The sequence below is a fragment of the Paroedura picta genome, chromosome 5, assembly GCF_049243985.1.
Source record: "Paroedura picta isolate Pp20150507F chromosome 5, Ppicta_v3.0, whole genome shotgun sequence".
In the NCBI taxonomy this organism is placed as follows: Eukaryota; Metazoa; Chordata; class Lepidosauria; order Squamata; family Gekkonidae; genus Paroedura; species Paroedura picta.
In genome coordinates, this window is record NC_135373.1 from 43,094,882 (window position 1) to 43,116,521 (window position 21,640).

Sequence of the window (21,640 nt, forward strand, 5' to 3'; positions counted from 1 at the left end):
AAGAGAGTGCGGATACTGTAGGGTGGCTGAACTCCAGCAGGGGCTCGTGGGAATTGTAGTCCCACGGACTGCTCGAACACCACGGGTTGGCCACCCCTATAGGGATACAGATTACATTTCTGCATATTTTTCATGCTAGTGCTGATATATGGCTTGCATTCATCTGAAGTAGCACAATAAAATCAGAGTCCGGTAGCACCTTTAAGACCAACAAAGATTCATTCAAGGCGTGAGTTTTCGAGGGCAAGCACTCTTCCTCAGACTAAGAACTGACCATCATAACAGTAGGAATAAGCAAAAGCTAATCCTGTTACATTAGTAAACTGAGTCACGGCATCCACCCACAGCCACAAGATAATTCCCTGCCATACCAGCTATTCAGACCCCTCGAGCCCATTTGTAGTTCACAAAGACATGTCAGAAATAAAACTGTCAAAGCCACTGATCCGCGGCTCATACCTGGTGACACAGGTATCCTTGTCACCAGGTATGAGCCGTGATTAAAGATGATCCATTAATCATCAGGATCCCAGACCACCCCGGGCCCCTCCTTCAAGTGATCCCCTGGGGGACACAGCCATCCCACGACCTATCTAGCCCTAAACTCCCATCTGTACTAAGCCCCCTTCCCTAAACAGCCCACCCACAAAAAGAATCCTACCCCCCAGATCTCCCCCAATGGGGCCTCTCCATGCCCATCACCCTCCTCCCCAGGGCCCCTAGGGCAAACTAACAACCTCCCAGCTCCCCCTCAACGATCTTCCGGGGATCTGTATCAGAGTCCGTTGGTGGCTCACTGTTCTGGCAGCCCCTCCCAGACGATGCTTACGTCACCCCTCAAAGGCCCCCCACCCCGCTTAGAGCATGACTGAAGTTCCTGCTGGCAGATTGAATTCTCCCGGGATCAAGGCTCTAGGTAAGCACTCCGTGTCTGAAACGTCGCTGCTCTGCCATTTCGCTGCCACCTGCCAAGGGACCCACCTCGTCATCTTGCCTCCAGGGACCAAGTCTGCATTTGGAGCTCCTCCTGCTGTTTCCTCAGTCAGCTGAGGTTTGCCAGCTCGTCACGGGAGTCCCTGCCGGCACTGCGCCCTCCCTAAGATGAAATACTTGTGGGAAGGCCAATAGTCCTCCAATGCCCTGGATCTGTGCTCCAGTGTCTTGGGTGCAAATTACCAGCCACTGGACATCTTATGGAAGAGGTCCCCCCCCCCATGCCACTATTTTTAATGAACAGTTGACATTTTTGCTTAGAAAATAATGCAATCCCTTCCTTCTCTGTTGGAGGGCATTGTGGGCACGGGGCCTGCTTGCCTCTTCAGATTTGTATTGTTCTGGGGTCTCGTTCAGAGTGCTTGACTAGGATCTCAAAGACCCAGGTTCGAATCCTCACTGTGCTCTGGAAACTGGCTGGTGACCTTCTGCCAGTCACAGACTCTCAGGATACCCCACGTTGCAGGGTTGTTGTGATGATCAAATGGAGAATGGCGTGAATTGCTTTGGGTCCCTTCCCTGTTAGGAAGAAATGCAGGGTATGCAAACAAAGCCGATAAGTAAAGTTCTCACCAAAGCTTTATTGGGGTTTGTATGGCAAAACCATTGGAGCACAAGTCAAGCACTGTGCATTTGTACATAAGGATTCTGCTTTGGTCTTCCAAGTGCTGCTTCTCTAAGAAAGAGCACAGAGAACTTCTCTCTTTGCATCCTTTATCTTAGAATGGCCCCCACCAATGCTCCTCCAGCAGTTATGGCAGCTTTCGTAGCGAAAGACAGACCTGCCACACCTAGAAAGAAAGATCAAGAGAAACCATTAGCCTAAACTAGCGATACCTGACATGGTGCAATCTAGTGTTATTTATTTAGATTTTTATACCGCCCTTCCCTATGGCTCTGGGCGGTTTACATAAAACATTGAAGAACATTTACATAGAACTATATCAGTATAAACAAATAACAAGAATATTTCAACTAGAACAGCATTCCTACAAACAACTTTGACAATCCCTTGGTAGGTTTGACCTCTCAGACTGAGGGGGGGACCTGTAGGTGTTTTAAGTCAGTCGGCCTCAAGCAAATGCCTGGTGGAAGAGCTCCTGGTGGAAGAGTTACCAGCTCCAGCTGAAATTCCTGGATTTGGGGGGCAGTGACTGGGGAGGGCAACATTTGGAGAGGGGGGCTCAGCAGGGATGTGATGCCATAAAGTCCGCCCCCCAGAGCAGCCATTTTCCCCAGAGGAACAGATATCTGTAGTCTGGGAATCAGTTCTATTCCAGGAAAATTCCTGGTCCTACCTGGAGGTGGACGATCTTTGTGAAACTGTTGTGCTCCCCGATGCACCCTGATGGGCTTCATCAAAACATCTCTTCCTCAAACCAAGGAGCCAGGCCTGGCTTTTCTCCACCTCCCCGTATCAGAAGACCTTTGGTTCTGCACGGGTGGTGCCCATTCAGAAAGGTGCCTTCATCACAGGAAGATGCTTGATTTGCACATTCCTAGTATTTGGGGGAACTTAGCAATGGTTTGTGACTGGCCCCAGCAATCTTGTGCCAGCCATCTTGCAGTGGCACCTGGTCCGTTCTCTAGATTCCAAACATGCTTCACCCCTTCTGGCACGAATTTTTTCAGAGGCCTAATCCCCACTTTCTCCTTAAGAGAGGCATGCATACCAATTGACTGAAAGGTGGCCACGAGACTCCCAGCAGCCACTCCTCCACCGTTGGCGATGGCAGCTACCGACATCATCTTTGCCGCAATGGATCCACTCAAAATTCCTGCTGCTGTGAAGCCCAGCATTCCAACTGCCACAGGGACTCCCACGATGGCGACAGCTGCATAGTAAAGGTAAAGGTATCCCCTGTGCAAGCACCGAGTCATGGCTGACCCTTGGGGTGACGCCCTCCATCGTTTTCATGGCAGACTCAATACGGGGTGGTTTGCCAGTGCCTTCCCCAGTCGTTTACCCCCCAGCAAGCTGGGTACTCATTTTACCGACCTCGGAAGGATGGAAGGCTGAGTCAACCTTGAGCCGGCTGCTGGGATTGAACTCCCACCCTCATGGGCAGAGCTTCAGACTGCATTTCTGCTGCCTTAACACTCTGCACCACAAGAGGCTCTTAAGCTGCATAGTAAGAACTACTAAATTAGCTCCTTGGTTCATCACCGCAACCTCATAAAAACACAGTCCTTTAGAGAGGCTGCATTAGGATGGCCTAAGCTAGTCCAATGTCATCAGGAGCTGTACAAGGTTGGCCTTGGATGGGAGACCACAAGGAAGGCAAGGTTTGCTACACAGAGGCAGGCAATGGCAAGCAGAGTACTGTGTGCAGTTCTGGAGGCCTCACTTCAAGAAGAATGTAGATAAAATTGAAAGGGTACAGAGGAGAGTGACGAGGATGATCTGGGGCCAAGGAACCAAGCCCTATGAAGATAGGTTGAGGGACTTGGGAATGTTCAGCCTGGAGAAAAGGAGGCTGAGAGGGGACATGATAGGCCTCTTTAAGTATTTGAAAGGTTGTCATTTGGAGGAGGGCTGGATGCTGTTTCCATTGGCTGCAGAGGAAAGGACGCACAGTAATGGGTTCAAACTATCAGGAAAAAATTTTCACAGTCAGAGTAGTTCAGCGGTGGAATAGGCTGCCTAAGGAGGTGGTGAACTCCCCCTCACTGGAAGTCTTCAAGCAAAGGTTGGATACACACTTTTCCTGGATGCTTTAGGATGCTTTGGGCTGATCCTGCGTTGAGCAGGGGGTTTGACTAGATGGCCTGTGTGGTCCCTTCCAACTCTATGTTTCTAAGCCACCTTTGTTTGTCTCTAGCCTTGAGAATCCAGCAGGGTTGTCCTAGATCACCCAGACAGCACACAGTACTTGCTCAGTTACAAGTGTGCTGTTGAGTGGGGAGAGGTGAGCAAAGGCTGTCTGCCATGGCCCATCTCTGCAAAGTCTTCCTTGATGGTCTCCCATCCAAGTACTGATCCTGCTTGGCTTCTGAGATCTGATGAGGTTAGACTACATCAGTGGTCCCCAACCCCCGGTCTGGGGACCGGCACCGGTCCGTGGATCAGTTGGTACCGGGCCGTGGCTCCTCCTCGTCCTCCTCCCCAGCTGCTGCCTTGGGGGCTGCCCTGCCTCTCTGCAGCCGGTTCACCTTTGGTATATTCCAGCAGCCACCATGGTTAGGCCCCCCCCCTTGGCGTGGCACTGCGCAGCTGCTGCTGGCAACACCCCCCAGCAGGCGGCGGGAAGTCAGGGGTGTCAGCAGGAAAGCAAGTGGAGCAGGGGCTCAGGTAGCGGCGGTAACATCCCTTGGCAAAAGACTACCTCCCCCCCCCCCCCGGGCCTCAGTAATATTTTCCAGCATTGACCGGTCCCCGGCGATAAAAAGGTTGGGGACCACTGGACTACATGACTAGGGCTGCCATGTACTGATTGACTAGAAACTTACCTAAGCCAGCTGTAGCTCCAAGGCCAACGGTGTCTAAAGAAAAAGAGACTTATGTTAATAAATGGATCCCATGGGAAGTATTTGGAACCTGAGCTGGCTCGTCAAAAGCCGTTATCCCACGTAAGCTAAAAGCCCATTTCTCTGCAACATTCAGCAGCTAAGCCAGCCATACCTTTTTAAGATTGATATTTTTCTATGATTAAATGTTAGTGAAAATGCAGAAAAGACATTTACAGCTGTCAATGAAGACTAAGGGCTGCAATTCTGAGAATGCTTTCCTGGGAGTAAGCCCCTCATACAAACATAAGGGGGCTGGCTTCTGGGTAGACCTGCTTAGGAAGCCCCCCCCCCTCCACTAAGCCAGTGTACTGAGGTCTGCCCAATGGATGCATAGAGATTCCAGCTTATCAGTCAAGTTCCAGACCATTTGCGCAGAAGCGAGGGGAGTAGAAGATATACATAAGGACTGGTGAGGCTGAAATAACAACATATTTGTCAACCACTCTTTCTCAACGTTTTTCACTGTTGAGAACCCCCTGAAACATTCTCCAGGCTTCAAGAAACACCAGAATAGGTGCAATGGTGCAGAATGTGGCTGGGAAGCAGAACTGTGCACCTGGGGCCCCTCTCCTTCCCACCCCCTCCAGGACCATCACTGGCCATTTTGGTGGGGGGGGGGGCAGGTTGACATGACCATATATCACCCAATAAATGTTTGACAAATTTTAAAAATATCCAAAAAATGAATTAACTTCCACCCATTCAGGAAGCCCTTCCCAAGCCATCAGGAAACTCCAGAGTTTCACAAAATGTTGGTTGAGAAAGCCTGTTCTACAGGTTACCCCTCCACAGCCGCCTTATACAGAATTAGATCATCGCAGTCCTGAGACTTTCACATCCCTACTGCCTGATATCTTAACCGGAGATGCCAGGGAGAGAGGACAATGGAAGCAAAAATCACCAGCTCCCCTGACATTTCAAAGGGGATATTTCCCTGGGGTTTGTGGGGGGTAGAAATGCACACATCTTTTTGGGAGAGAAGCATGCCTCCAGTTTTAATCAAGGACAAAATAGTGTTGTGAACCATCTGGGGAATACGGGAGGTAAAACCTGGCCTTCTTACGCAGCATTGTGTCTCCTGCCTGACGAGACTGTCCGTCAGAGTCGAATCACCTGGACAGAGACATCAGATACATGGTTAGAGTAATCCAGGAGAAAAATCGGGCCTAAAGCCTCACCCAAAACCCCGTTTAATCCCTCTGCCTATCTTTGCAAAGGTACATGATGCATAGGAAGCCTGTGCAGCTATTCTGTTCTAAGCCTGTCGAATTCATTGGGTTTAGGCTGGAGTAGCCACAAGAAAGGGCCGTTTGTGGCAGAAAATCCCAAAAGGCATTGTGTAGCTCTTTAAAGAGTAACATCAGATGGCCCTGGGGTTGTCAGGTTCCTCGTCTACCAGCAGGGGAGGGGGGGGGGTGTTGATGGATCCAAGTTGGGAAGCTTCTGGAGATTTGGGCACTGGAGCCTGGGGAAGCCAGGGATCTCAGTGGGGCGCAGTGCCCTATAATCCACCCTTCAAAGCATCTCCAAGGAAACTGATCCCTGTAGTCTGGAGATGAGATGTAATTCTGAGAGATCCCCAGGTGCCACCTGGAGGCTGGCATCCCTAGGTCGCCCCCCTCCATCCCCCCCCCCTTTGCATGAACTTTGGGTCTCTTCGCTACCTTACCTGCCGCTGAGGAGAAGGTCCTGAAATGGCCGGGACGGGGCAGGGTTACCTGGTTTGGGCAGAAGGCAAACAACAGCCAATAGGACGCACAGGATCCCGGCGTCAGATTTCGACCGGCCACTCGCACCAGGGCAGATCCTTTCCACCAGAGAGAAATCAAGAGCCGCAAAATCGGTTTCGATTCCCGAATTCTCTTTCAGGGAGGTGTGGCCGAAGATGCTTGGGGAAGGGAGGGGGGCGGATCCTGGCCTGACACGGGTTACATTCTTGCAAATCTTTCATGCTAGATATAGCTTACACTCATCTGGGCTACAGTTACGGGAGGGGGGGACACTTTTATTGAGATGAATTCTTAAAAGGAAAAGAAAGCAACACTTTCCCTGGGCTTTCTCTTGACAGAATAGTAAGATCCCCAGTAGAACTTTAAAGACCAATAGGATTTCCAGGGAAGAATTGATTTTTTTATATCCACAACAAAATCAGAGTCCAGTAGCACCTTTAAGACCAACAAAGATTTATCCAAGGTGTGAGCTTTCGAGTGCAAGCACTCTTCCTCAGATATGATGGTAGTTCATTAGTCTGACGAAGGGTGCTTGCACTCGAAAGCTCACGCCTTGAATAAATCTTGGTTGGTCTTGAACAGGGATAGTCAAACTGCGGCCCTCCAGATGTCCATGGACTACAATTCCCAGGAGCCCCTGCCAGCGAATCTGTGGGGTAGGTGGGGCTGAGAGAGCTCTGAGAGAAACTGTCCTGCGAGAACTGTCCTGTGACTAGCCCAAAGTCACCCAGCTGCCTGCAGGTGAAAGAGCATGAAATCATATCCAGCTTGCCCGAATGGAAGCCACTGCTCCTAACCACTATACCACTCTGGCTCAGGGCATGAGCATTTATTTATTTATTTATTTATTTATTTATTTATTTATTTATTTATTTATTTATTTATTTATGTTGAATTTATATTCCGCCCTCCCCTGGGGCATCAAAGTTTCCTTCATCAGATACAGGCCACCCGACCAAGGCAGTTTTGACTCTCAAAAGCTTCTGCCCTGGAAATCTTCTGCTGCAGACCAACATCACTTCTTTCCTGAAACTATCTTGACAGAAAGGTTGCCATAGAGCAGGGGTGGCCCAACTGCTTTCCTCTATTGCAGGGGTGGTCAGAGTGTAGCTCTCCAGATGTCCAGGGACAGTATGTTTGTACAGGATTGCTGGAGTTCATTTTTCTCTCTCTGCAAAGCACCTTGACAGGACTTTTGTTACTTGCTCTGTGCTGTGCCTGGATGATCTAAGCCGATGGTCCCCAACCCCCGGTCTGGGTACCGGTACCGGTTCGTGGAACAGTCGGTACCGGGCCACAGCTCCTCCTCATCCTCCTCCCCAGTTGCTGGCTCGGGGGCTGCCCAGCCACTCTGCCGCCAGCTCACCTTTGGTGCTCTCCAGTGGCCGCCATGGCTGGGGCTCCCCCTCAGTGTGACACTGTGCAGCTGCTGCTGGCAGCACCTCCCAGTGGGCGGAGGGAAGTCAGGGGTGCCGGCGGGAAAGCAAGCGGAGCAGGGGCTCAGGCGGCAGGGGTGACGTCCCTTCGCAAAAGACTACCCCCCCCCCCCCCGAGCCACAGTAAAATTGTCAAGCGTCAACCGGTCCCCGGTGGTAAAAAGGTTGGGGACCACTGATCTACGCAACAGAGCTCTTCTGGATGCCAGAACAATCTTCACTGGGCATTTTTCTCAGGCGGCCTGTGAAGCTTTATATTCATTTTCAGTCTTCTGCGCAGGCCAGCCATGGAGAAAGAACTTCCTAGTGGTAGCAACTTGAAAGGGCTCCCCTTGGGCACGCAACATAGCTTTTTCTTGCTGAAAATAGTGCACCTTCTTTGCACCCACCTGGAGATGTCATTATGTGAAGATCCTCTTTCTCATTATCTGTGAGTTTTTCTCATTTTCCTGGTGGCCCCACAATCCCTCTCCAGGAAGTGTGACAAATGTGCCATGAAGATGACACAGACCAAGGAACATTCTCTGTGGCTTTTGTGCCAGAGGGGGTTGCACAACAGCGGCACCACTGCCAGCCTCCCACCCCATCCCTCCCAAGCATATTTGGATGGGGGTTTTGTCTTGGGACAGAAAAGGCCTTGACCAGTTCCAACATTCCAAAAGCAAAGCAATCATCCCCATGGGAGTGGTCTTTCCAGGCAGAATCAATTTATTTGTTCCAATCAACCCCACCATCCAATCCTGCTCATCATTCCTGATCACCAGTTTTGGCCTCATTTCAAATGGGTTGTGTTGGAACTGCCTCCGAAGAAATCCAAGTCTAAGCATTTGCATGAGACTTCTGAGATATCAGAGAGTATCGATCAGGAATCGATCCCTTTTATTTCAGCACCTCTGGTGGATCTAATAATGGTGGAGGGGAGGAACTTTACCATCTTGCCTCCACCTTTACTCCTTCCCTCCACCTGCAAGAACGAAAGGACTACGGTTCCAAGGGAGAAACACCACTACTTCAGCCTGACACACTCTCAATTCCATGGCAACTCTGTCCCTATGCCTTATCTCCACCAGTTTGGGGAGAACCTTGCCATCCTTAGATTTGGGGAGCCCCACTGGTTTCACTCCACTCCAAGACTTTCCCATCCAGCAGGGTTCGGATTCAGAAGACAATGGCACCTCACTTTCTGACCTTGGTTCTGAGTTTCCATCTGACCTATCCCCAGATGAGGGTATATGAGATTCCTCTGACAGCTCACCCAGTGAGGACTTGCACGTCTTCTCTGAACAAGTGCTCTGAATGGCCAAACTGGAGGATGTGAGATCCTCCAATACTAAATCTAAGAGTAAAATTTGGGAAGCCTTTTCCTGGGAGACTGTCTGCTTGGATTGCATTTCCGCAATCCAGATTTCCGGATCTGGCCATGGCTGTGTGAGAGAAGCCATTGTCTATTCTTCCTATATCATGACAGATAGAAAATATGTACAAGATAAGGCAGGAAGATTGCCGATTCTTGTTTATTCATCTAGTACCCTCCTCCTTGGTGGCTGAAGTGGCCCAGTCCAAGTCTTGTAAGTAGTCATCTGCTCCAACAGAAAAGGAAGGTCATAAGCTTGATATTACTAGTTGACATTTCTACTTCTCTGCTGCTCTCAATACGCACATAGCAAACTACCAGGCTATTAAAGCAGCTTATCAACTCTTTTTGTGGGATCGATTAACAACCTAAAAACAAACAGCCACATCTGCTGCCTGAAGATAAAAAGTCTATCTTAGTCCTCCATGCAGAAGTTGTGAAACTTTCAAGCCAGCAAATGAATGGGATCACACATGCTGCTGATTGTTCCACACGTGCCATGACTCCTGCTGTAGCCCTATATAAACATCAACTGCCCTACTACCTGATGCCAGAGCTAAAGCTGAGGATTTGCCTTTCAAGGGTTCCTAGTTTTCTGCAAAGACTTATGACATTCTGGCTCAAGTTAAAAGAAACAGACTCTCAAATCTTGGATGTATCCAGCTTTGCTATCAGGCTCGGCCTTCTCTACTGCATGGATTCCTGAGGCATTCCAGGTACTCACCTCATGGCTGCACTTTCCAAAATCCCTTTCAGCACCAGACATGGCACAGAACACCTGGATCCAATATTAGGGCCATCTTGGTTAGCATCTCCAAAATACACCCAACAAGGGCAAAAATCCTTCCTTTCTCGACAGATTGGCCCCCTTCTTCAGTGAATGTTGCAACATCATGGATGATTTGTGAGTATTGGTTATTGTCCAATATGGAAATAGGATTGAATTTAAAAAAAAAAAAACCTCTGGTAAAACTATTCTCCTGGTGGGCTTTCTCCCCCTTCGACCTTTGAGAGAGGTTGTGCACGATATTTTGTGCATTTGAAGATGGGACTTAACGGTTTCTATTTTATAACTTTTTGGTGTCCAAGAGGGATAGTGATATTAGACCAATTTTAGATTTGAGAAAGTTAAACAAGCTTCTACATGTTAAAAATTGTCCAGTGTTGTTGCTCCCAGTTGTCCTTCATTCATTGCCTTCCATCAAAGTTGTCGTTCATGGTTTTAGAATTCAAGAACGCCTATTTTCATATTCCTCTGATAGAAAATATTTGTGTTTCATGTACAAGGGGCATCTTCTCCACCCGTCTTTCTAATGTCTGAATCCCTCATGTTCAAAAGTTATGACTGGTCCCAACTAGGGTTGCCAACTCAGTGTTGGAAGATTCCTGGAGATTTGGGTTGGCAAACTGATGAAGAACTTTGTTCTATGCAAACCTGAATTAAGACCAACAAAGTATTATACCAGGTATAAGCTTTTGGGTGCCTGTAGAAATTCATTTTTTCTTTGGAGATTTAAAAGGAGCACAATCTTTACTCTGAGTTTTAAAGATAAGTTTTTCCTCTCTAAACAGAGAACAGGTGGGGGGGTGGAGGAAATAATTTTGATTGCTCTCCAGACTTACCTCAGCCCACCTTCATACAAATGCTGATATGTCCAGGCAATAGGGTGGTCAAACCCCTCTCCCTTTCAAGCAGGGGGAAAAGACTTGGAGATGTTACATACTAGAGAAACTCCAGGAAGGAATTCTTGGACATCTTCAGGGAAAGCTTATTTGATCCAGCCTGAGGTGGTCAATGGGTTGGGAACAGAGAGAAGGTAAAACTCCTGGAAGCAAGGAAGAGGGTCTCTTTCAGTGCTCAGTTCATCAGAGTAGCCATGACTCTTAACTGAGGTCTGGAGTCAGTGATTATTAACCATGCATTGGTCTGAAGAGCTGGAGGAAGCTGCAAGGTAATGGAAACGCTGTAGAGATCGATAGCATCCTAAGCTAAGGAGCGTGTTCTGTATTTTACCATCTGATAGGGCATGTATAGAGAGGGACAAAAGAACTGTATTTTACCCATTTCTTTTGAATCTCGTTCTAAAAGTACGCTTGTGAATATTTTTGCTTTAATAAATAATACTTTATACTTTTGGTGCTGGTGTAAGTTCTCTGTGCCATAAAAAAGAAAGGAAGAGCTGGTTTTTATACCCCATTTTTCATTACATAAAGGAGTCTCAAAGCAGCTTACAAACACCTTCTCCTCCCTCTACCCACAACAGATATCCTGTGAGAGGGGCTAAGAGACCTCTGACAGAACTGCTCTGCAAGAACAGCTCTAACAAAACTGTGACTGGCCCAAGGTCACCCAACTGGTTGCACATAGATGAGTGAGGAATCAAACATGGCTCTCCAGATTATTGGCAGCAGCTGCACCATACTGGCTCTCCAGACCTCCACTATCTTGGACACGCTATTTTAAAAGCACCAGGGAGAAGGCAGACAGTTGGCAAGTGACTATTCCTCCAGGGACACACAAGGCAGTACACTGCCCTTGTGCTCACCAGGTGCTGTGCAGTGGAAGCCCAGGGACAAAGCCTCACTTGGAAGGGAAGCTGGAAGTTGCAACCCTCCCAGTGGACAGTTCCTTGCAAAGTTCAGGTGATGGCAATGGTTACCCGAGAGAGAAAGAAAAGCCTCTCTAGGTGTTGGGGAAACCTCTGAAGGCAGGGAGGGACACGGTCTGCAGGCCAGATCCACCACACCCAAATAAAACGTGGTTGGTCTTAAAGGTGCCACTAGACTCAATCTTTGTTCTGCTGCTTTAGAACAACATGACTTATTCAGGAGAGCTTTTCTGGACAGACAATAGACTTGCACTACGCTAAATGATCCCCAGAGTTACTTTAAAAAATTATTAGGCTTTGTGGTCTATACTGTAGTATTTACCTTGTTGAAAGTAGGATCCTACTGTGGAACTTTGCATTGTTTAATGCAGGGGTAGTCAAACTGCGGCCCTCCAGATGTCAATGGACTACAATTCCCATGAGCAAATGCTGGCAGGGGCTCATGGGAATTGTAGTCCATGGACATCTGGAGGGCTGCAGTTTGACTGCCCCTGGTTTAATGTGTCACACAAAGACTTAGGCCTTGCTTTTGTTTTTAGACTTCCAGTTTGTCCCACAAACGTCACCCTGTTGTGCTTTTTATTAAATTCCCCATCCGTCAATTGCATTGACTCATTCTGTAATCCGCCTTGAGTCCAAGTGAGAAAGGTAAACCATAAATAATGCAAATAAGTTTTAAAAATTGATAAATCACAGGGAGGATTTTCAGCAGGGTGCAATGCCAGAGTCTCAACCCTGCGAAGCAGTAACTTCCCTAGAGCAGTGGTCCCCAACCTGTGGCCCCCGGCCCGGTGCCGGGCCGCGAAGGCTATGGCGCCGGGCTGCGGCTCCCTCTCCCCGCCCCCCCCCCCACAGTAAAAAACTTCCCAGGCCGCAAGCTTGCGGACTGGGAAGCTTCTTACTGCGGGAGGGCGGGGAGAGGGAATCAGGGCCGGGCCGCGCATCATGCATGCGCGGCCCGTGCAGGCGCGACCCGATGTGCGGGCGCAGCCCAATGCGCGGGCGTGGTCTGCAGAGGCGCGGACTGATGGCCTGCCGGTCCCCAGCCTCAGAAAGGTTGGGGACCACTGCCCTAGAGGAAGTAGTCTAGAGATCAAGCTGTCATTCTGGGAGATCTCCAGGTCCCGCTTGGAAATTAGCAACCCTAAGCCCAACTCTCCTGGAATGGGAAGCCTCAGTCAAAATGACCACACAGCCCCAAACGATGGGGGCCCGACAGACGTAGGGAGAATGAGACTAAAGCCCTGATTGCAAGAGGCAGGAAACAGGCCCTTTCTTTCCAAACGTCCAGCCCCCAAAGAAGAGACAGTCATAACCATTTGTTATCTTTATTGTCCATAAAAGGTTGTTCAGATGTATAATACTGTCACAATGACACCCAGTGCGACGTGTCCCAGCAATCACACACGCAGACACACACGCACGCTCACGCACACAGAAACAGCAGCACCCAATAAAAGCACAGTGTGTTGGACAACGGCAGTCGAGTGGCTTATGGTGCACACGGACACACACAACTCCCCGGGTATCCTGGCTGAGACCAAACGCCGAGAGTTTCAATTACAGCTCCAGACACGCCTGGCTTTTGCGCTGGCTGTAACAGACACACACAGCCACGGACCTCAGCCCGACGCCAGGATCCTGCCTCCCCCAGCCATGACCCAGCCTGCATCTGAAAAAAGAAGTCCCAAAGGAATCTACTGCAAACACACGTGTGGGGGGTGGGGGGGGGGCGACCCTGCCAGTGATGCTGCTGGCGCAATCTGTGTTAACACTGAGCTTTATGTACATTATATTCACATCCTTTTGTACCCAGCCAGTTAAATACCTATGCGATTATATAGTCTTGTGGGATGAAATATGAGTAGGGATAAGTCTGATAAGGTGCATATTAAAAAATAACAATAAAAACAAAGAAAAGAATGAGAGAAGAGAGAGAGAGAAGGAGAAGGAGAGAGAAAGAGAGAGAAAGAGAGTCTGTGGGGCTGGGCCGTCCCTAGCCAGCTTGGCTCCCTGTGCCTCCTTGATCTTTCTGGGCTGGGGAGCATCTGGCGGATCTTCTGGTTAGATCTAAGCCTGCAGTTGGCACATGGTTGCACCCGTCCTTTGGGGGAGGGAGAGAGGGCATCACTGCTTACAGAACCTCTGGAAAGAAAAGAAGAGAGAAAAACAATCAGAGGCTTGAAGGGGTGCAGGTAGAACCAATCCAGACTGTGAAGTAGGTTAGGCTGAGAGCGTGCCTAGAATCCAGCCAGTTGTTCACCTTAAAAAAAAACAAAAGCTGGACCAGGCCAGTTTTCTCAGTGGGAACATCCTCACCCCAAGAGGTTCCCTGTCCTTTGAGATCCGCTGGGAAGGCTTTCCCTCCTCTCCCATCCATGCTCATTACCAAAGATCACACGGGGCTCTGGGCAGGCTCTCTTGGGTGGTGGCACCATGACCTTTAGAATCAACTTCTTAAAGCGGCCCATCTGGCCCCTTCAGCAGGGAGAATTCCAGTGAAGATTTCAACCCCACATTGCCCAACAATTGCATTTTGAAACTGAACTGCTGCAATGACATCTGGTTTTGCCTTCCACTTATATTTTTCCCCTCTATTGTCCATCTGCAGTGAAACTGCCTGGGGTGCAATCAACGCAGACCTACAGATGTCCATTGTTTATAGTATACCATTGTAGAACAAAGTTTGAGTCCAGTGTCTCCTTCTTCAGTTACATGCACATGAAAGCTTACACCTTGGATAACACTTCCTTGGTCTTAAAGGTGCCCCTGGTCTCAACCTTTGTTCTGCTGCTTCAGATCAACGCAGCAGCCCACCTGAATCTGTCATACTGTTGTGTCATTCCTCTGATCTTGTTCTCAAGTGCTCATTCATGTGGTCTCCAATCCAAGGACTAACTTGAGCCGACATTGCTTAGCTTACAAGGTCTGATGAGATTGGGCTAGCCTGGGCCTTCTAGATCAGAGCAGTTTTTAGTGTATTTGTATTGCACGGCTTATGGCTGCTCCCATTGCATGATGCTAATCAGTAATCTGCCTCAAATCTCACTGAGAACAGCAGATAAGAACACATTCCCTGCTGGAATGCTCTGCCAGCTGAGCCCCGGGCCCTGTGGGACCTACAAGACAGGGGTAGGGTTGAGGCCAGGAAGACAACATCCATAATCTCTAAATGGCTGGCCTTCCTAGAAAAACCCTGAAGATCTAAAATCCACTGGAACAGCATGGGAAGATGCAACTCTCCCAAAAAGGATATCTCCTCAATAGTAACAGCAATACCAAATGTTAGTATTTAATATTAATTAGTAGCGGATAGGTTAGCCAGAACTGTTTTAATGTAAATTATGATTTTAAGTTTTAATGTTTTTGTGATTTGATGTTACCCACCCTTGTGGGAAGGGCAGGTTAGAAAAATAAAGACGACGATGATGAGGATTAAGAAGATCCCTACTGGATCAGACCAGTGGTTCATCTAGCCCAGGGGTAGTCAAACTGCGGCCCTGCAGATGTCCATGGACTACAATTCCCAGGAGCCCCTGCCAGCATTCGCTGGCAGGGGCTCCTGGGAATTGTAGTCCATGGACATCTGCAGGGCCGCAGTTTGACTACCCCTGATCTAGCCCAACCACATAGTGGCTGGTCAGCTGTCCATAAAAGGCTGTTCAGATGTATAATGCACTGCCTCTTCAAACTGGAAATTCCCTTTATTCACCATGGCTGGTAGCCATCCGGCTTATCGCCATCACATTGCCCATGAACAGTGAATCCCAACATTTAATTACTTGTTGAGCAAAAGAAGGACTTTCTTGTGTCCATTCCGAACGGACTCCCCATCAACTTCATTGGATGACTCTGAGTTCTAGTGTATAATTTCATAAACCTCTATCATGTTCCCCCCAGATGCCTTTTATTTAGAATGAAATCAATACACTCATAAACAAAATAAGCAAACTGAGCTTGAACCTGGAGCTCTAGTTCTTGCCCTACTGGATCAGAGGGGCACGCATGTCTTCAGACTAGGAACCCAGCTCTATAGACCAGCGTCCTCCTGACCGAGGGAATCAGGTGGTCCAAAGAAACTAGTTCCTCTGCCTGCTGTACAACTCCATGCTCAGATGGAGAGGGACAGTACAGAGGCAGAGTCCATGCTTTGAGTTCACGTCTTCAGGTGACCTGCATCTTACCCGTGACCTGTGGGGCCTTGGCGAGGAAGGGCTCCTTGTTGGCAAAAGGCAGAATGGTCTCCCCGGCCATGCCCAATCCGGGACTTGCAGAATGTTCCCGGCCGCTGGGCTCCTTGGTGGAAGAAAATCCATTTTCATGCTTTCCGGTCTGCAGGCCATTCACCAGGGAGAGAGCAGAGGTCACAGGGGTGCTGCAGAGGAGAAGTGGGGAAAGGGCCATAAGGTCATGTCAGTTAGTTCACTCTCAGCTTAGACCTTTTTTTAGCCTATCTCATTGTGCAGGGGCCAGCCAACTACAGAAAGCCCCGGAACCTGAGAAGAGCTCCTAAAAGAACTGTGACCATTAAAAAGTTGCAAATGGCTGAGTTGGATCATCCCCACCTCCACCCCCCAGTTTAATGTACCTGTGCTGCGTTCCTTCGGGAGGTGGCACTTTACGACCAGCAGGGCTGGAGGCCTGCATCTCAGGCAGCTCTTCTTCCTTGGGGAGGCTCCCAGGCCTTTTCTCACCATCTGGGAACACAGGAAAGGGGATTGGCAGGTGCCACAGAAGACTTCTGCATCCCCAGCAGTGGCCAAAGCCGTGCAGCTATCCTAGGGGACATCGGTTGCAGCACAACCTCTCCATCCTACTCAGAGCTCTTTGGCATTACGGCTGTTTTGTCACAGCTTTTCAGCTGCCTGGAAGGTCAAGCCAGATCAAACTAATTCATTTATGCCACCTGTCTCCTATCACCAGGATGTTCGTAGCCTTTGAACCTGCCTTGGCCAATTTCTGCTCCTCCCCTACGGTGTCATATGGTGCAACTGGTGTTCCTTCGTCAAGTGACACTGGCAAGACAACAGATCCCTGCCCGAGGCACTTGCTCTCTTAAGTTTCAACACAGGGAAGGCACAATGCATGGAGATCAACAGGAGCAACTGCAGACTTCATTCCCCATTCCATTTGGGCTGAGGACTAAGTAGGTTAAGGACTAACCAGGACCGTGGCTCGGTGGACAAGCATTTGTGTAGCGGAAGATCCCTGGTTAAGGGGATCCGGTAGAAGGTGACGTGCAGAAGCCCTCTGCCTGAGGCCCAGGAGAGCTGCTGTCGCCAGTCAGAACCGACAAGGCTGGTCTTGGTAGACTAAGGGAATTTGTGCCCGGAATCCAGTCCGTATGAGGCAGCTTTGGTTGCAAGTCAAAAACTGACTGAAAAAAAGAAGGTCTGGAGGAGGGAAATAGGTGACTGATGTTTCTTCTGCCTGGGATAATAATTCAAGACTGGTAGGGCCTACATAACCCAAGGGAAATTAGATCATTCCAAAATCAGTGTCCAGAAGAACCCCCATTATCCTGCCAGGGGCATTATCCTGCCTGGGACACTTTGACAGCCTGTTCACTAAGTTCCAAAGGGGGCCAAAATATTACCATTCCAAATATTAGCAGAAGAACAACTGACACAGAAAAATGGGGGGTGGGGGAAGAGGGGGGTTACTCCTGGCTTCGCTCCCAGGACTTCCTTCTTGGGAGGAAGAAGCTGGGGCACACACCACCTACACCATCCTGTTCCAGCCTCGTCCAAGGGAGAGAAATTATTCAGAGGGGAGGATTTCAAATTTCATTTTCAAACTTCAGGCACTTTGAGCAGCGTATGGTTATAAAGCAGGTGATAAATTAAACAGCTCAAATGTTTGGAAGTCCAGGGGAACTGAAAAAGTGAAGGAAGCCCACTGAGAAAGAACAAATGACAGAAACCAATGAAAATGGCAGAGGATACTAATACAAGTCATGCATATAAGGAGGAAGCATTATTTTTGAAATTCCCTGGTAAGAGCAGTCATTTAAGACCCTCTGGGGCACAAGTGTGTGTGTGTGTGTGTGTGTGTGTGTGTGTGTGATATTGTATTTTTTTTGTGCCAGGATAACACAAAAAATGAATTTAATGGAGCAAAAATGCCCCAATAGTTTTTACTTTTAAAATATATTATTTAGATGGCTGCTCCCCCCATGGGAACACAAAGCAGCTTCCTACATCAGTCACCCCTTCTCAATTTTGTCCTCACAATAGTCCTGTGGGGCAGGCTTTGTTGAGAGTGTGACTAGCCCCAAATGGGGCTTCCCAGATCCTAGCCTGAGACCCTTATGCCATGAGGGTATCTTCTGCCAGAGAAGGACGTGGATCTCCCAGTCAGTTGAGTTTTGTTTCAAAGGCTATTACAACGGCTCCAAAGAGCAAGCACAACTGATGGGAGGCAGCTCTTACCTATGGTGAGTTCAGCCTCTTGTTTCCCTTCCTTCCCATTCACCAGTTTCTTGTCTTCTTTCTTCTGCAAAAAAACAAACAAACCACAAGCCACCTGTAAGTCCATCTGACTCACCTGGCAACCAGTTCTAGAGGCCAGGGGGCAAGGTGGTTTGGAATGGGTGACCGAGGCACAACCTAGCCTGCTCTTGAGAAGGAGGAAGGACCCCTGGGGTTGGAGGGCTGCCAAGATCTCTGGGGTGCAACGTTACCACGAGGCAAGATAAGGCCGTGACTTCAAACTGAATTTTGGGTGCCCATAAGGTAGCAGTGTGGGAGGCTGGCAAATGTGACCCCAGGGCACATCCCGCCAAGAAGCAAGCCCCACACAGGTGTGCAGGAACACGAGGACTGTTTGACCCTGGTGGTGATTGTTGAGGGGCATTGAGATGCTTTCCACCACATCAGAACAGTCGACGTCAGTGGAAGTCAGAGAATGTCTCCTTGCCACATTTTTGTGGACTCCTGGTGTTACTGGAAGTGAATGACAAAGGGGATGGGTGGGGACCACTCACTTTGGCATCGGCTCCATCTGCTTTCCGCGTCCTCTTCATGATCTCCTCCAGACGCTGCAGGGAGAAGGAGAACTGCCATGTTGAAGAGGCACACTACATAGCTTTCATACAAGTTTGGTTATGGCTGTCTGCATTTTAGGTGATTCTATGTGTTATCAAACAAAATCAGAGTCCAGTGGCACCTTTAAGACCAACAAAGATTTATTCAAGGAGGCTACCCGCTTGAATCTATGTATTTCATTGTTATGGGCCTTGCGGACCTCATTGTGAATTGCAATGAGCTGACTGTTCGGGACTGGTGGTTGATAAATAAATAAATAAATAAATAAATAAATAAATAAATAAATACATACATACATACATACATACATACATACATACATACATACATACATACATACATTTAAGAGATCCAGAAGTAATAAGTGGGGGACCATCAAGCCCTAACTTGATAGTATTTTATCATTATCATTGGCATGGGAAAAGCCATGCCAATCAGAAATGGTATAAATTCAATATAAGTGGGTAACAGAGCTACACTCAGATGTCTGCTTGGCAACCAATGGAAGCCATGAAGGCAAGGATCAAGCAGGGACACATAATCTTCTATGCCATGAGTTTGGGAGGTTCTAGGAAATCCTGGAAAATCTATGGTAAAACTCTAGTTTCCAGCCATTCCTTGAGCTACCCTATGTCACTTTTCTATAGAAATGACACTGAAATGCAGCTCATGCAATTTTTAAAAGTAATCATTATCTCTTGGGCTTTTCTACACACTTATTTTGCTACCCATCCAATAAAAACCTTTCCTGCACGCTCCCAGTTTAAGTGCCCGCTCCAGATTCCTCATCTGCCAGGGTGACCCTGCCTGCTTACCTTCTTCCGCTCAAGCCTCTCTTGCTCCTCCCGCTGGAAATGCTTCTCGCGCTCCACCCGTTGCCGCTCTGCCTCTTCTCGTGCTCGGGCTTCGGCTTCCTCCCGCTGCAACCAACAGGAAGAGAGGTTAGCGCTGCTGCTGGAATCAGGGTGTCCATCCAGCTCTGGCAGAACCGGCCAAGAAGTGGCGTGAGAGCTAACATGGAGACTGAGGGATATTCCAGCCCTGACTCCAGGAAGGAAGGAGAACATAAGTCCCAAGAAACCCTTGCTCTGTGGTCTAAACAGAGTAATGGCAGAATGGACGTGGCTCTCATGGTTTGCGATCCTTGTTCTTCTTGTTACCTCCAAGCACAAAGCTCATGCCTGTTAAGCAAAACCCTGGAGCGGGGGGGGGGGGGGAATGTGGCTCTACAGGAGTCCATGAGGATGGATCCTACCCACCATTCCAGATCCTGCTCCTTCCTGTTCTGAGTTGCACAGTTAGAAGGGTTGGTGAGTTCATTCATAGACTACTTTGGGGATACACCGTTCCTTTAAGACAAAATGCATGCTGTGAAGTCATGATTCACGGCAACCCATGAAGCAGGGGCTCCCAACCTTTTTATGCCTGTAGGCATAGTTGGAATTCTGACACAGCATGGTGGGTGCAGCAACAAAATGGCTGCTGTAGGAGGCGGAGCCAGGAAGGAAAGGATTGCTACAGCTTAACTTTGGTCACACAATGTGTATCAATATAACGTGGCAGCAACTGCAGCCAAAGCAGCACTATAAAAAATCTGCATAGAGAATCAAATCTCCAAATCAGCTTCCTAAATATTTGGTGGGCACCAGGAAAGGGCACCAGGTTGGAGACCCCGCCATGAAGCTTCAATTCATAGTGTGTTCAAGGCAAGAGATAAGCAAAACTGGTTTGCCTTGTCTTCTTCTGCAGAGCAGTCCCAGTAGTCCTTGGTGATCTCTCATCCAAGGACTGAGCATGGTCAACCCTCCTTAAAGGCTCTGATGAGATTGGGCTTTGGCTATTAGGCCTGCTACTACCCCACCCCGTTGCTCCTTTTTTAAAATATAAGGTTTGTTAACATTGCATGAGCCTTCCTTCGTGGAGCAGAACAGGCTTGTAGCTGGAACTCTACTGCTTCAAGGGATCTCAGACTGGCTCAGGCCCTTCCCCCCAACACTCTGGATCACTACCAGCAGCCCCACAACTATATGCTTCCATGATGAAGGGGCTAGAGCAGAGGTGGTCAAACTGTAGCTCTCCAGGGATCCATGGACTACAATTCCCATGAGTCCCTGCCAGCTCAATTGTCGTCCACGGACATCTGGGGAGTCACACGTTGGCTGTCCCTGGGCTAGAATATCAAAATTACCCGTTTGAATCCCCATTCTGCTGAGCAGGATCACAGGGTGACCCTGGGCCAGTTGCACACCCTCTCAGACTAACCTAAATCACAGGGTTGTGGTGGGTATGAAATCATAGAATCATAGAATCATAGAGTTGGAAGGGGCCATACAGGCCATCTAGTCCAACCCCCTGCTCAACGCAGGATCAGCCCTAAGCATCCTAAAGCATCCAAGAAAAGTGTGTATCCAACCTTTGCTTGAAGACTGCCAGTGAGGGGGTGCTCACCACCTTCTTAGGCAGCCTATTCCACTGCTGAACTACTCTGACTGTGAAAATTATATTCCTGATATCTAGCCTATATCGTTTTACTTGTAGTTTAAACGCATTACTGCGCATCCTTTCCTCTGCAGCCAACGGAAACAGCATCCTGCCCTCCTCCAAGTGAAGAATTATAAGCCACAGTAAAGGTTCAACAAGACTGAGAACCATATCCCACTCCCCTTCATGGATCAACAGATATGCTGGAATAAAGTTTTGCGGCACCCTAGATGTTTATTCCTTGATATGAAATTCAGATGTGCAAAATTCCTATCCAAGAAAGCACAGCCCATTCCCACCACTAGATGGCAATGTCATCCCATGTTGTTTCCTATCTTCCAGAGTCCTGCCACTAACAAGGACTTATGGTTGCCAACTCCAGCTCAGAAAATTCCTGAAGCTATGGGGATGGCGCTTGGGGAGGTGGGCTTCAGGGAGGGGAGTGTTCCGCGGGCATGAGAAGCCATAGCGTCTGCCCTCA

The 21,640-nt window shown here is 48.7% G+C and overlaps 2 protein-coding genes across 3 annotated transcripts in view; both read right to left on the reverse strand.

Annotated features, from left to right (window-relative positions):
- Positions 1 to 1,554: 1,554 nt before the first annotated feature.
- Positions 1,555 to 9,752, reverse strand: LOC143838870 (interferon alpha-inducible protein 27-like protein 2A). Its single transcript, XM_077340780.1, has 5 exons — positions 9,748 to 9,752; positions 6,222 to 6,421; positions 4,444 to 4,476; positions 2,667 to 2,828; positions 1,555 to 1,784 (listed from the first exon to the last, which is right to left on the reverse strand). The coding sequence occupies exons 1-5, from the start codon at positions 9,750 to 9,752 to the stop codon at positions 1,708 to 1,710; spliced, it is 477 nt and encodes a 158-aa protein (XP_077196895.1). The 3' UTR covers positions 1,555 to 1,707.
- A 3,192-nt stretch (positions 9,753 to 12,944) lies between these two features.
- Positions 12,945 to 21,640, reverse strand: part of MAP7D1 (MAP7 domain containing 1) — a 72,852-nt gene continuing 64,156 nt past the window's right edge. For both annotated transcript variants that reach the window (XM_077337535.1, XM_077337534.1), the window contains 6 exons: positions 19,494 to 19,598; positions 18,618 to 18,671; positions 18,064 to 18,127; positions 16,221 to 16,329; positions 15,817 to 16,007; positions 12,945 to 13,777 (listed from right to left, as the gene is read on the reverse strand). In XM_077337535.1, the coding sequence (XP_077193650.1) occupies positions 13,767 to 13,777; positions 15,817 to 16,007; positions 16,221 to 16,329; positions 18,064 to 18,127; positions 18,618 to 18,671; positions 19,494 to 19,598 (534 nt within the window). In that variant the 3' untranslated portion in view covers positions 12,945 to 13,766. The remainder of the gene's footprint in view (positions 13,778 to 15,816; positions 16,008 to 16,220; positions 16,330 to 18,063; positions 18,128 to 18,617; positions 18,672 to 19,493; positions 19,599 to 21,640) is intronic.

Excerpts from the sequence above, each read along its gene's own strand:
- LOC143838870 (XM_077340780.1), bottom strand. Across the intron at positions 4,477-6,221 it reads TTGCCTTCTGCCCAAACCAG|ACACCGTTGGCCTTGGAGCT; the intron begins GTAACCCTGCCC and ends CTTTTTCTTTAG. Across the intron at positions 1,785-2,666 it reads GGCCACCTTTCAGTCAATTG|GTGTGGCAGGTCTGTCTTTC; the intron begins GTATGCATGCCT and ends CTTTCTTTCTAG.